Source organism: Platichthys flesus, chromosome 15 (assembly GCF_949316205.1).
Source record: "Platichthys flesus chromosome 15, fPlaFle2.1, whole genome shotgun sequence".
Taxonomy (NCBI): domain Eukaryota; kingdom Metazoa; phylum Chordata; class Actinopteri; order Pleuronectiformes; family Pleuronectidae; genus Platichthys; species Platichthys flesus.
Window position 1 is genome coordinate 8,364,630 of NC_084959.1, and position 15,225 is coordinate 8,379,854.

At 43.3% G+C, this 15,225-nt stretch overlaps 1 protein-coding gene across 1 annotated transcript in view; it reads right to left on the bottom strand.

Annotated features, from left to right (window-relative positions):
• nsg2 (neuronal vesicle trafficking associated 2) overlaps positions 1–14,958 on the bottom strand; it is a 30,736-nt gene extending 15,778 nt beyond the window's left edge. Inside the window, exons 1-3 of the mRNA XM_062405505.1 lie at positions 14,671–14,958; positions 14,190–14,366; positions 3,239–3,349 (exon numbers count right to left, since the gene is read on the bottom strand). Of these exons, the coding sequence (XP_062261489.1) occupies positions 3,239–3,349; positions 14,190–14,318 (240 nt within the window). The 5' untranslated portion in view covers positions 14,319–14,366; positions 14,671–14,958. The remainder of the gene's footprint in view (positions 1–3,238; positions 3,350–14,189; positions 14,367–14,670) is intronic.
• Positions 14,959–15,225: the final 267 nt, after the last annotated feature.

Consider the following 15,225-nt stretch of genomic DNA (forward strand, 5'->3'; position numbering starts at 1 on the left):
CTTTTAATTGCCGCCTGAATTATTTTCCCTACAAATGTTCAGTCATTTTACCCAGGTTTTAAAACTCATTTATAGCTATTTATGATAAACGTTTATATTTAAACTGTAAAATATCAACACTGATAACATCTTCATCATCTTCAATCATTGTCCTTAAAATAAATCTGTATCAGTGTATCAATATATTGATTGGGCTCGACAACAGTTAGTGTAGGAAAAACAATAACTTTTGATAATATGGTAGAAATGACATAATAAAGTCATCTTATAGTATATTGATGCATTAACTGTTACAACCAATATGATTACTGACAAGTTATACAGTTTATTTAGATAAATCTAATTTTTTATGATGATGTCATCATAAAGTGCTGGTATTATCACATTATACAAAGTAACCCTGGTCCGATTGGAGATAGGTATAAGCCATGTGATGGAGGATATGCATTGACCTCTGGTTGCTTTTCATTTCACTCGCTCATGTATTTTATCTGCCATGTTGGCAGGATTCTGGATCACAGGAACACTCCATGGCCACGTTTGTCACTGTGGATTAAAGCTGCAGCTAAATGCCTGAAATGTCATTTAGGAGTGATGCTGTGTTGCATTTCGGAGTAAAGCAGTTTAATCAAAAAGGGGTCAAAGTGTTGCAGTAAGCAGAAACATGCGAAGAGAGGAAAAAGAAATCCGCAGCAGGGAAGGAGAGCGGAGGAGAGGAGGATGGAGAGGAGGAGAGTGGTAAGCAGGAGTAAGACAGTGAGGGAGGGCAGATTAGAGAACGTTTTACACTCTGAGCTCTTCATCCATCAACACAATCTGCAAAGCTTTGAAGGGAGAAGAGATGTGCAAGCTTTTCATCCAGAAATGTTACACTGTGTGTGTGTGTGTGGGGGGGGGGGGACATGCATGTGTATCTGCAGAATCAGTACTAGTAGTCAAACACAACAAGCGCTTCGGTCGAGAACCCAAAAACAACCGACATCACAAAGACTGAGAGACTGAAATGAATTTCTGCCAAACAGAAGCTGATGATGTGCGACACAACAAGACTCGATTGGAATGTCTGTGGCAACAGTTTTAACAACTCTGGGAATCAACAACTGCTGTTTGGCAATTTGTCGAAGCTGTGTCGTGATTTGTTTCCACCAACGCAAGTGTCCCGGAGCCTCGAGTCGACAAAACACCTGTGCTACCAATAATAGCACGAAGTGACAACATGGTCGACAAAGACTAAGATTAAGCAGCTGCAGGTTGTGTCGATGTTGAACTTGACTCACACGTAGCATTACATTGAGAGGTGTTCCTACTATTTTGTCCAACCCATTCACATGAATGGTGATCAGCCAAAGATCAGACACGCTAACTTGTTACAGTCCAAATCGACACCTTTATGACAGAGTTTCAATACAAACTGAGCATTATAATGATGGTTTGCTGTAGGTCGGCTATATTAGACTGTATTAGGTGTACCTAATTAACTGCAAACTAACTGTATATTAATGTGATTTGAAAAACCTATTTTAAATATACTGTGATACAAGATTTGTTCTGCTGTCCCTGTTGAACCTGTGTCAAATCCAGCTCAGAACACTTGGCTGACATTACGCTGCCATTTGAAATCGATACGGGCTCAGCTGGTTTCAGTCGACTCCGAGGACAAGACGAGGATTTCATCCACACAGACGCTGGCCGACACGCTGGTCCACCGCTGCCACTTCCAAGACACCGACCTCATTGCATCGCTTTGAAGTGTGGAGGTCCAGGTGATGCAGTTTTCTACTTAACCTTTGCAGCAGTGCTCTGACACAGCTTCAGTGTGTGTTTGTGTGTGTGTGTGTGTTGTGTATATGTGTGTGTGTCTGTGGGTGTCTCATCCTGACAATTAGAAAGCCTCTTTTGGTGTCTGATATCTAATCCTGCTCTCCTCCGCTTTCAAGAACCTTTCACGCCCGTGTTACACCTCCCATTTATACACACACACACACACACACACACACTCTGACATTTGCACAACTTCTCTCTCTCTCTCTCTCTCTCTCTCTCTCTCTCCCTCTCACTTTCTCACTCTGTCACTCTCACTCTCACTCGCACTCTCACTCTCTCTCTCTCTCTCTCTCTCTATCTCTCTCTCTCTCTCTGTCAGGGTTGCCATTGATTGAGGTTTTCTTTGCTGCCATGACAACGTCGGCTGTCTTATGTCTCCCCTAACGACAGCAGAGTGGCTCAGACATCGCCTCGGAGACGAAGGCGCTGTTGGACGGTGCAGCTGACGTCCCCTGTCCTAACCTTTGCTGAGGAAGTGCAGTGGCGTAAGAATACACTGTTACAAGTAAAAGCCAAGTGAAGATTGTTTCCAATAATGTGAACAGACTGTTTTAGTCTTTTGCTGTCGGGACGCATCATCAGGTTTCATCAGAGTAGTGACACTTATAAACACATTGGACGACAGGAGGGAAGAACTTAAGATCACAATCTTTACATGTCGCACACAGCATGACTTTATCGACCGCGGCTCAACACCAGGTGATCCAGAGCTCGGCCAGAGGATCCGTCACAAAACCAAACCTCATTCAAAACATGCTAAACAGTCCTAATGAGTGTCTGTAGAGGGGTTGTGAGATGAATCATGAGAGAAAAAACAAGTTCTGCTTTACTTTTACTGTTCTAATCTCTCTAATCTGTTCTCTATTGATCTCAAACAGGTGATTGAATGAGGCAAAGGCACCAAACTGCAGCTTTTTCAAGTGACCCCAAGCCAAAAGGTCAAGAGCCCCTGTGAGTGTGTTGTATGCTATAAATACATCTTAATTTGTTATGTAAAGTATTTAAAGGTTAACTAACTAGCAATATTATCTCTCCAATAAATGTAGCGGAGTAAACACTATGATGTTGCACAAATCTTCAGTAAATAATTATACTTTATTATCAGTGATATTTGTGTTTGCATGGGTTATTTATCTTGTTACCAGTGTTCTGCTCGCATGTCTACCTCCTGAATATTTGCATTGTGAACAGACTCAGCTGCCGGAACACTTCTAAACCAAACTGGCAGCCGACCCGGTCACGCTGATTCAATTTTGGTGAACTGAAGGAGGAAATGTCAGATGAATAAACATCCTGCTTCGAATTGGAACGATGATGACAAGAATGACCTCAGATCAAACTGAAAAAGAGAAGTTCAACTATATAATCACGTAGAGCTTTTGTTTTTGTATTCATCCAACTTGTCCGTTCTTACCTTAAGTCTCTCGGACACCCCGTCAGTGAAGCTGATGGTGAACTCCTCCACCTTGGGAACCTTCAGTCTCTTCTTCTCCGTCTGGTACTCGGTGCGAGTTTTCACCACCACCTGCAGGAGGGAGAAACGGTTCAACCAGTGAGACACAGAGAGATGCTTTAATAAACTTTATATTAAAAGGCGTTAATGTTTAAAATGTAGAATACAAGATGCAGAGGCACATAAATAATGGAATATATTTGAGAACACTGTGTCCAGGACACTGTGAGCCGAGTAAGAAGACCTAACAAATCGAATGTGAAGATAAGAAAAGTCTGCACAGGCTAAGGGTGCATCTGTCCATGCGTATAAATACATATTCCTATCAGTATCTCAGTGGAAATTCTTCCTACAGACAACGTTCTGACATTGTCGGAATCGGTAGAGTCTCAGTCTCGGTTGCTTCTCTTCACAAGATGTACCTCTGAACGGGAGTCACATGCCTATGAATAGAGAGAGCGCCACACGGGTCATCTGTTGCTATATCTCCGCACATTCAATATATGCCACTGGAGCTGAGTGTGCACAACCTTCTCTGCTTTGTTGCAGCTGTCCAGAGAATTCAAAAGTTGAAGAGATTTCCATTTGTCTTCTGAGTTTTTTTTTAACAGTAATAAAGCAACAAAGCATTACTCGTACCTTTAGTGCACACAGTTTCATATTCACAGGTTGATACGACACTAGAAGCACACCAGGGGCTCAGAAATGTCATAAAGAGAGATTGAGAAAAGGGCACATTTCAAAACCCAAAGGTGTAAGTTAGGATAGAAGAAGAAGAAGACACAAACAAATATTGAGCACAGGTGGCAGATATAATAACACGACTGCTGATATATCTTTCTCCAGAGCAAGTTCACTTTATTTTACTGGAAACCTGGATTTGGGCATAGAATGAAACCCAGCAAAGCTATAGAAGCCATATCCTGCTGGAGATACTGGTGGCAGGTATCTGTTAGAGCTCCACTGTATCTTAATAAGGTCTGGTGCCCACAATCCAAAACCCAGGGTCCGGAGAGAAAACACTATGCTTTGGTGCCGACAGCTAGAAGGGGGGGTGGGGTGGGGGGGGAGAGTCAGAGCAGCAAAGGCTTGCCCCAATACTGTCAGTCCAAAGCTCCTCAAGCAAACCCGTTTAGAGCTACGGTCAAAATACGGGAGGAGGAGGAGGACACGAGTAAAAGAGACGGAGTGGAACTCTCTCAAAGTCAGTGAGTAAAGAGAAAGTGGAGGAGGTTTCTACAGGAATTTGGCAAATGCAGCTGAGGTTCCACTGAGCAAAGCGTCAACTCTTCTTAAGGTTAATTCTGGTTTACCAGTCGAGTCGTGACGCGTCTTTGTTTCCAAATGTCAGGTAAAAAATCAGGTAGTTACTCTAGGCAAGATCATATCTGTGTCACCTGAATACTTATTTAAAAGACTTAACTTGATATCAAATAATTATAATTTTTTATATTTATATCAATCTGAACCTGTGCATAAATGATTAAAAACAGTGATGAACTTCCTCCTCATTTTCACAATATAAACTTTAAATTCCGAATCCTGACACAAATCTCTTCTTTCCCGTCACCAACACAAATGGAAGAAGTAATAGTTTTTACCAGGTTTCCCCCTCGACTTTGAAAAGGAAAGGACAAAGTGTCCCTGCTGTTTTGTGCATTCACTGTATATTCATGTGCACCAGAGGAAGGTGAATGGACGGCAGAGCAGAGGTGAAGGGAGAGGAAAAGATCAATGTCTCAGTGTCCTTGTGGCTAATTGTGCTGCCTCTGAGCCGCTGTCTCCGGGAGAAAACCACAAACTGCTGTGCACACGTCGCGGCTCCGCTATCTGAATAGCAAAGCAGCCGGTTGGCTCCAGTAAGCACTTATCTTAAGAGTTCAAGGCCGCAGTGAAGACAGAGCGTTTTGATCGGACCCCCTAATGCTCCGGAGCCCTGTGGCTTTTCTTCGTCATAACTAATGTCTCCGTTTTGCCTCAACTTCCTGGTTCTCTGACTCATTTCACAGTTACGTGTTCAGGATGTCGAGGTTTAAATACACCAGAGCGTCACGTGGGTTGATCAGTCCTCATTCTAACTCCTTTATTACATATCCCCTGATGAAGAGGTTATCAATCCAACGTTGGCTCGTCTATACAGCCTCTTAGCTGTGAGTCAGTGGTACAGAACAAAGTGCCTCCTTCTTTCATTAGATACCCGCTGGTAAAACATTTATCCATGAGGAGTAAAATCGGGTTTGACAAAGTTTGATGTTAAATAAAACATTCCATCAATGATGCAGTCATGAACAGTCACGACAGGATGAGTGGAAATGTAATTACAGCTTAATTACAAAGAGATAAAGTCACATTTTTGCATTTGTAATTTCTCCACAGTATTTATTTATGTTTTCAATGGGTCAACTGGTCCATTGGTTTGATTCAAATAGCTCAACAGCTGTCGATGGCATTGCCTTGAAATTCAGTTGAGACATTCATGGTTCCCAGAGGATGAATTGGACAAAATCGTTATGTGTGCTTCCACATCAAGAACGAATAGTTTCAGACTCACTAATATCATGGTCGCTGTCTGGCAGCTTTTGGTTTGTGGAAAGATTTTCAGAGTCATCAGTAATGTCTTATTTTATATTATTAGTCAAGCAATGAATCCTCTTTTGATTTGTTTCTTTGATTTGAACAGTATCCATTAGCCTCATTTCCCCTTTAATTCCCCATCATTTGTTTGCTGTCAGATTTTTCTTTAATCTGTCTTAGTTTACAGCATTACAGCCTCACAGAGTTTGGAGTTAGGCTCTAGCAGGAGGCGATTTAAACAAAAATGACCAAAAATCCATGCCCCTAAATAACCTGTCAATTCTGCCATTTCCTCTCAGCCATCACATCCCTTAGGAGACTGCTGTGTGTGCACATGGAGAATTTGCTTGTGCAGGTGAACATCCTGTCGTCGAAGCTGATGACTAAATCTCACAGTCCACAGTTTAAATTGAGATGGCAGGAGATCGGCGCTCGTTTCCTCGCTCTCTCCCTCATCCACACAAACACATTGACGTCTGTCAAACTGACCACCAGCCACACCAGCATGTTGATGGCCAGTGGCCTTTTTAACATCCATAAGGATTTTACCATCTTCGGCAGGCAGGCAGGACTCGGTAGAAACTGGAACTAACTAGTTTAAACATCAACAGCAGTAATCTATAACATAGATATTTCAATACAAGTCCAGTCAGGCACATTTCAGAAAAGACCATTTAAGCCGGTCAGACTCAGCCTGTCGATCCTTATTTATTTTTCTCCATCCTTCTTTCTCCAATCACAGTATTTCTTTCTGTTCTATACTCTCTGTAGAACAGCTGTCAGAACTTCTCTTTCCTCCCCGTCTTCCCGTTGTTTCTCAAACCTGTTATCACTATCATTTCATTTTTTCATTCCCAAAGACTGCGCTCCTGGAGTGGATTTTTATGGGGATGTTTTCGGCACGGGAGGTAGCTCCTCGTGAATAAAACAGTGAATAAAATCAATAGGAAAAGCAGAGGAGAGCCGTATCCCTGTGGCAGAGTGCGGGTACGATGTGAAACTCTAACAAGATGAAGTGAGGTTATAGACAAAGGTGATGAATGTTTAATCGACTTCTCTCTTAGTGTTTAGATATTTGGTTGATTGGACTCAGACAGCTCTGCAGACACAGACCTCCAAAGTGGGAAATGACTCGACAAGAAAAAATCAGGGTAAAGTTTGCAAAATAAGAAATCAGAACCTTTATATTAAAACCATTGAATATCACTTTTATCACTTAAATACCATTTCAGGGAATTTAGGTTTCTATGTCTGCTATAAAGTTGAGTCAGTCACCTTCATACTCTCTTTATTGTGCACACTATGGGCTTCATTTGAATTATCTAAGTGCTTGATCTGAAGCGTATTGTGCAATTGCATTTAGGGAACTGAATTTTCTACTTTAAACGCAAAAAAAACGTTGCATGGCTCAAAAAAGTTTTTGGGCTATAATGTGCAAATATGCAACAAACCAATCAGAGTGCCACCTCGGATCCACTATAAAAGGCTGCAGCACTTGTACCTATATTGAGTTATTTGCATCCCCCAGCATTCAAGGCCTAAATCAATCTGTATTAAGGCTCAAATGAAAACAGATAAACAGCAATGAAATGCCATTGAATTGGGCAGTAAACAATACAGGGGAGATGTTGACTGCATAAAATTATATAACATCTTGATCTTTCTCTTGTTGGAGCTATTCCTCAATTTAGGGACTGTAGGTCAAAGGTCAAAACACGACATCTGAAGACGTTGCACTCGGCTCAGGGATTTTCTGACACTTGACAAATGGTTCATCGCTCAGTAGAGAAGATCTACAGCAAACTAATCGATAATGGAAATAATCACTATCTATAATTTTGACTGAACTAGAACCAGGATGACTGAATCCCTTTGATTTGTACAATTTGAAATTAATTTAACAATAACCAACACTTGGTATCCTAGGAGATACAGGCTCTATCTGTGCGCAGGCTTTCATAACCAGTGTGTCAGTGATTGGGTAATACATTTGTTTTTCTTCAGAAGTCACATGTACACAGCCGATCGGATTGATGCCATAAAAAGTATAATTTGTGGTGATTTGTGAAATTAACCTCAGACGATGTTTCATCTCGTCATGAGGCCCCGCGTCATCGCAACACGTACGAAATTATTCAACGCTCCATTACTGACTTAACATCGTCTGAGGGATCCCTCACTATTTTATGACGAAAGGGAAAACACGGCCGTGAAGGAGGAACGAGACATAAAAGCTGCTCCAGAGGAAGTAAGGAGAGCAGAGGAACAGGGTGAGGGTGTGTAGGGAGGCGTGTCTGGAGAGGAATAGAGAACATTTGTCTATCACAGGCTTTGAAGCAGCTCTTTGTACCTCGGCTCTGTTCCCAGAGAAACGACGCGCGGAGAGAGAGAAAAGATTTGGCTGACTTTATGTGAGTCTATTTCTCTCTCTCTCTCTCTCTCTCTCTCTCTCTCTCTCTCTCTCTCTCTCTATCTCTCTCCTCCCTCTTTTCTTTTGTATCGGCAATCCAATCACGATATTGGTGACCCGGCGGTGGCTGCGACGCGTCCCTGCCCAGATGGAATCAAATCTAATACCTCTCTAATGCCTCAGCCTCTGTTGGCCACAGCCGCATTGTTAAGAGTGTGTGTGTGTTTGTGTGTGTGTGAGTGTTTGTTTGTGTGTGTGTGTCAACTTTGCTTCCAACCATGCCATCACCACAATCCCTCCCCTGCAAATATCCCTAGGTAACCCTGTAGTCAGGAGGTCACGCAGCAGGTCCAGGCTGAAAAATCGCTGCGGTCATATTTGTAAAGCTGCTCAGAACCAGGACGCTGATCTGGGGTACTATTGAGGTCACATGACCAGATAAACCTCCCTTTAGCTCTGAAGGACGGAGACACAGAAACTGGTCTGACGTCAGATCCTGAAGGACAAATAAAAGCTGATTAACCCTGAACTACTTCTGCGTGAGGCCAGCGGCAAAAACAACATATCTTTGCCTCACAGGGGTATTGTTGGTGAAACGTCTTTTAAGATTTAAGTCCAAGCTGTTCCACTGTCCTTTTCTGAGACTGGAATTGGGAATACTCTTTTCTATATTTACCACCAACTACATTGCTGAAAACCTCTGGTCTTTTAGAAATATACTGTTTAAAATCCAAAAACAAAATATAGGCATATATATAAACATTTGCTTTATGGCTACATTTTATGTTCATGAATACAGGTTAAAATCTGAACTAAACTGGTTTTAACAAAGCAGGTTAAACAGTAAATAATGAAGCTATCCTAATAAATATGGCTGAATTAGTAACTTTCTTTAAATAAGGGGTTAAAATATACTTTTATCATGTTGCATCTTCTAATTATATTTGTGTTATGGGTGTTTTCATTCTTTCGTTTATTCTTTAAGGATGTTTTTTTATGTATTCTTGCTTTTGTGTGAAGCATAATGAAGATGTTCTATTTACTCAGCTCCAAAAGAGAATGGATTATTCTTTAGCCCAACAGCGTAATCACGCTAACAATAAAAACATAACATCCTTGCTGGAGGTACCAACGCCAATGCTTCTGATGACTGCTTCTGTTTTTGTTGAATGTTGTTGATAAGAATCCTCAGAAGTGACTTAATACAGATCTGACGCAGATGACTGTTGGGAAACTAACAATGAAAACTGCTTAATGTTACTGGTGCAAAACACGGCTCTATTAGAAGCCAGAGGAATATCATCACACATAGAGTATGGAGGAGAAAAAGCGATGCGTGTAGAATTTCAATTAAACGACCTGCGCTCGCCATCATCCATTCCCTCTGTGCTCTGATGTTTAATTACAGATTTCATTATTTCTCTTCTGTTGCCTTCATGCATCACTTGCCAGGAAGACGAAATGCCCAACCTCACAGCCGGAGACAAATGCAAAAGATTCCGCAGCAAACTGACCTTTGCGACTCCCACACTGTCCCATTTGAGAACGAATAATTGACCCGTCTGCATTTACATAATGACTTGGAAAAAGAGAAAAGTAGTTTCCTGCATGTGCCGGAACACGCAGTTGCTGAGCTGACCCTTTCCCTCGGCCCTGTGAGCGCAGCACCAACACCACCATGTGATTCAGCCGGTGTTTCCAGGAGCAGCAACAATCTCTGTGCCTGCGTCTCCTGAGGCGTGTAGAAATTCACTGATAGTCGACGGAACAGCAAACCTCAAACGACCTCTGTTGCATTCAAATGTCAGCGGCTGTAACATCGCAGGAGCTCAGACTCCAGGTATACGGATGTTTGAGGGAGTTTCTCACAGCTCACGGCTTCTTTCCTCCTACTCCAGCTGATGTCGGGGTTCGATCAGTCCTCCTGGTTTAACACACGGTTTAATCAACATCTGAAATCTCTAGATTCAAGATTTCTTTCCTCATCCTGTATTGATTCTGCACTTCTCTGTGTGCTTGGCTCTTCGTCTGCAGGGAATACCCACATCCCTTCATCCTCCTTCTCTCCTCCTTACCCACATCCCTTCATCCTCCTTCTCTCCTCCTTACCCACATCCCTTCATCCTCCTTCTCTCTTCCATACCCACATCCCTTTATCTCCTTCCCTCGTCCATACCCACATCCCTTCATCTCCTTCTCGCTTCCTTATCCACATTCCTTCATCTCCTTCTCTCTTCCTTACCCACATCCCTTCATCTCTTTCTCTCTTACTTACCCACATCCCTTCATCTCCTTCCCTCGTCCATACCCACATCCCTTCATCTCCTTCTCTCCTCCTTACCCACATCCCTTCATCCTCCTTCTCGCCTCCTTACCAAAATCCCTTCATCCTCCTTCTCTCCTCCTTACCCACATCCCTTCATCCTCCTTCTCTCTTCCATACCCACATCCCTTCATCCTCCTTCTCTCTTCCATACCCACATCCCTTTATCTCCTTCCCTCGTCCATACCCACATCCCTTCATCTCCTTCTCGCTTCCTTATCCACATTCCTTCATCTCCTTCTCTCTTCCTTACCCACATCCCTTCATCTCTTTCTCTCTTACTTACCCACATCCCTTCATCTCCTTCCCTCGTCCATACCCACATCCCTTCATCTCCTTCTCTCGTCCATACCCACATCCCTTCATCTCCTTCTCTCTTCCTTACCCACATCCCTTCATCTCCTTCCCTCGTCCCTACCCACATCCCTTCATCTCCTACCCTCGTCCCTACCCACATCCCTTCCTCTCCTTCCCTACCCACATTCCTTCATGTCCTTCCCTAGTCCATACCCACGTCTATTCATCCTCCTTCCCTCATCCATACCCACATCCCTTCCTCTCCTTCCCTCGTCCCTACCCACATCCCTTCACTTCCTTCCCTCATCCATACCCAAGTCTGTTCATCCTCCTTCCCTAGTCCATACCCACATCCCTTCATCTCCTTCCCTCATCCATACCCACGTCTATTCATCCTCTTTCCCACGTCCATACCCACATCCCCTCTTTTCCTTCCCTCATCCATACCAACATCCCTTCATCCTCTCTTCTCTCATCCCTGCCTACATCCCTTCATCCTCTATTCTCCCATCCCTGCCCACATCCCTTCATCCTGTCTTCCCTCATCCCTAGCCATGCCTGAGACTAGCCCCCAATCTGAGTCTCCCTCCACGTCATTCATCACTGCATCCTCCCAGCGCCATCCTCACCTCAACTCCTTCCCTCAGTGTCCTCGACATCCAATACATCAATTTGCATTCAAACCTATAAATCTCATTGTGTGGTGGTGTCATATTTGCAAGTGAACAAACATTTAAGCTCCAACAGAAACCCCCCCAAAAAGCACGCTCTTCTTCACATGTGCAATGGGGGCAACTGAAAGCAAAGCAGTAACCTGATGGAAGATTGGGATGATGAGTTATTTTACTGATTCCGTCTACACCCATCGGCCTGAGGGCATCACTTTAAATTCTAGGTCAGATAGACAGTCTCACATTAACCTCTCTGCTCACATCTCCTCACTGACTCTGTAACATTCAAGATCCAGGTTAAAAGTTAAAACCTGGAAAATTCTTAAAATTCTTACTCACAGAGCTTTGCCCAGGCTCCTGCACACGCGGCTGATTTATTCCGTCCTCGCCCATCAGCTCGATTTCGTAGGTCAGATCATCTAAACTCAGTGTCTGTCCCACGCCCACGCTCAAAGACCCGCGGTAACCGAGCTTATGAGGCTGTGACGTCTCAACCCTGTTGCTCCGCCTGCACCCATTGTGTTTGAAAAGGCTTTTGAAGACAAGTCCGTTCAGACGAGCCTTGAGGTAATCTCTTTACACCAGGAGGTCTGTGTTTTTTATTCTATTGACTTCATCTGTTTTTATGTGGTTGTGTGAAAGCACTGTGACTTTTATCTGTAAAAAAGTGCTGAGCAAATAAATTGTATTGACTACCTGCCTGAAGTTTAAATCAGGTTATCAGTAAAAACCAAAACACACCCCTGAGCCATCACTCGATATGTGTGTGTGTGTGTGTGTGTGTGTGTGTTTGTGTGTGTGTGTGTGTGTGTGTGTGTGTGTGTGTGTGTGTGTAGCTGTGATGGTAGTATGAGTGTTGTTCTTGTGTCTACTGGGACAGATTTAATCAGTGTAAATTGACTGACAGCTCTATGAATGTCATGTCACGAACTGCTGCTGACTTGTGTTACACACTTACACACACACAGACACACACACACACACACACACACACACATATGCCTGCATTGGACACAACACACTCATAAAAATGCAAGCTATATTGTGTGTGTGTGGGGTGTGTGTGTGTGTGTGTGTGTGTGTGTGTGTGTGTGTGTGTACTTAACATGAAATACATGAAATAGAAAAAGACTGCGCGTCTGTCAGCAGAATAACAACAGTAAGCGCTCTGAATGCTCTGGGTGTTTTTCTGCAGTGTACGGAACATTTCTGGGATTATTCTAAGACTTCACTGTGAAACCCCTCGACTCTAAAAACCACTTAAAGAGCTTCAGCACATATGAACAGTTGGTATCCATCACACAGAGGACGTGACCCTGCTCTGCTGTGCTTCTCAGGGGCCGTAAACTCAGGTGTTACATCTTTACTTTTGTGTTGTTATTTATTTTTCTTTCTTTTTCAGGGCATAGCAGTGATTCAGGGTTGCAACTGACTATTCTTTTCATTGTGTATTATTCTGTAAAGGTTTGTTTTGATCAAGTGATTGATTGTTGTCTATATCATGAACTCTACTTTTTCTTTTTATATTGATGCCACTCTCAGGCCACAAGCCCATCCAGTTAGCTTAGCATTTAGCATACACACTGGAAATAAGAGGCCAATACTAACTGATCAGATATGAAGCTTCTCATCTACAAGAAGGTGAGAAAAACATATTTCTAAATATGTCAAACGGTTCATTTAAATTCAAAAACTGCAGTAAATCTTCAACGATAAATCATTTATCAAAATATTCATTTTCTTGATGGTCCTCTAATAAATTAATCAATCATTGCAGCATAAGCATTGAGGCTGTGTTGAAGTGAAGTTTTTTACAAGAAGAACAAATCTCAAGTTATCGCTCAACATGTTTTATTACAAAACTCTTTTTTGATTTTGAATTAATCCAGTTTAGCTAAAATCTCATAGTGAGGTTAAAAACACTGACTAGCAGGATTGGGGTTGATTCATCAAAAGGGATCCATCAACCTATTGGACTCTAGGCCGAGCACACTGACTCAAATACTGTTTTATTACCATGAATCACACGAGAACCGACGAAACTGTGCAGTGATGCTACGATTCTTTTCCCTACAATAATCAATCAGTAGCTCAGTGTAGAAATATGGATGTAGAATCATCAAACTATGACTGTTTCCCTGAAACCAGCCAAACCCTGTCCCCCAGTGAGTGAGCAATAAAGATTCCATATGTGCACATGCAGAGCGTCAGTGAGCCTATTGTCCAAATCCATTAATTTTCAGAATGTGCAATCAGTGCAGCTCTCCGTCCCGACCCCATGGAAACACCAGTCAGCTCTCCATGTTGCAGAGCCACCATGGTAACTGGATTAACGCGCGGCGGTGCACTTACTATGGGATGTCGAGATGATAAATGACAGCCTGTCTGGCACCAAATCTGTCTCCTAATCTCAGCAGGAAAACAAAGGACGCGGCTGGGGGACGGCGGAGATGAATGAGTGTGTGAATGTCTCAAAGTGTGTGTGTGTGGGTGTGTGTGTGTGTTTGGGGGTGGGGGGGTGTTATTCAGCATAAAAGTGTGTGTGGGTGGTGGGTCAACAACACAGAATTAACAGATACAGAGGAAGACACAAAGTAGTAGACACATTGCCCTCTCTCTCTCTCTCTGGTCTCTCACCTTGTCAGGTGCTTGGCTCTGGAGGCTGCCCACGTCCAGCGGGGTGATGAGGGGCACATTCTGAAAGCCGTCCTCCACGCTCACAGGTTTGGCCCCTTTGTCTTGAAGATTACTCCCCAGTTTCACCATCTTTCCCCCGGCCTTATATATCCTCCCTTATTTCCCCGAAGACTGCTCCTGAACAGAGGGGGTGGTTTGGAGAAACAAGGATTTTACCTCAGAGCCTTAAACCTGGCACACCTAAAGACAGATCTATTAAATGAGGATTTCAGCTTCAAACTGCACAGCAAGCACAATATGCATGTTTTGAAATTACTGTTTTGGTTAACTGGCGACTGAAGACAAGAGGAAAACACTTCTAAAAGCACATTTTATTTGCCATCCAACCAAAAAAAAAAACCTTCTCCGATGGAATCTTAATCAATCACACTGAGGAACGACTGATTCACAACATAGACATTGATTAAAAGTAGTTACTCACAGAGGCTCGTCCTTGTCCGTCTGCTTGCTGTGCGCTGCGGCAGTGTGTCTGTGTGTGTGGTGTGTGTGTTTGTGTGTGTGGGCAGCAGGAGGAGAGGATGCTGGAGTCTGGTGCTGATGCTAGAGTCTGGTGCTGATGCTGGAGTCTGCTGCTGGAGGTTGATGCTGGTGCTGGTGCTGATGCTGCGGGAAGGCGACGCTGCTCCGGCGGAGACAGACTGGGAGTGTGGCGGCAGGTTTCCGACCAGCAGGCAGCCCAACCCCCTAATCCCAACACAGCCTCCTCCTCTGTGCTGCTCGGCTACACCCAGCAGCTGCAGCCACCGCTAGGGGGATGATGTAGACACCTATTTACAGATGTATTATTACGGTGTTACTTTGTGATTTTAAAGATAGAAGATACGTGCAGATTTCTGAGTTGCTTCTCAAATTTAACTGTGAGTTACATGGGTCAATTTAACCCCCAACGACCCATAATGAAACGGATCTGTTTTATCTAATCCGTCTTTAATTTCTGGCTCAGCAAATGTTAGAACTTCACGTCCGGCACGTTTTC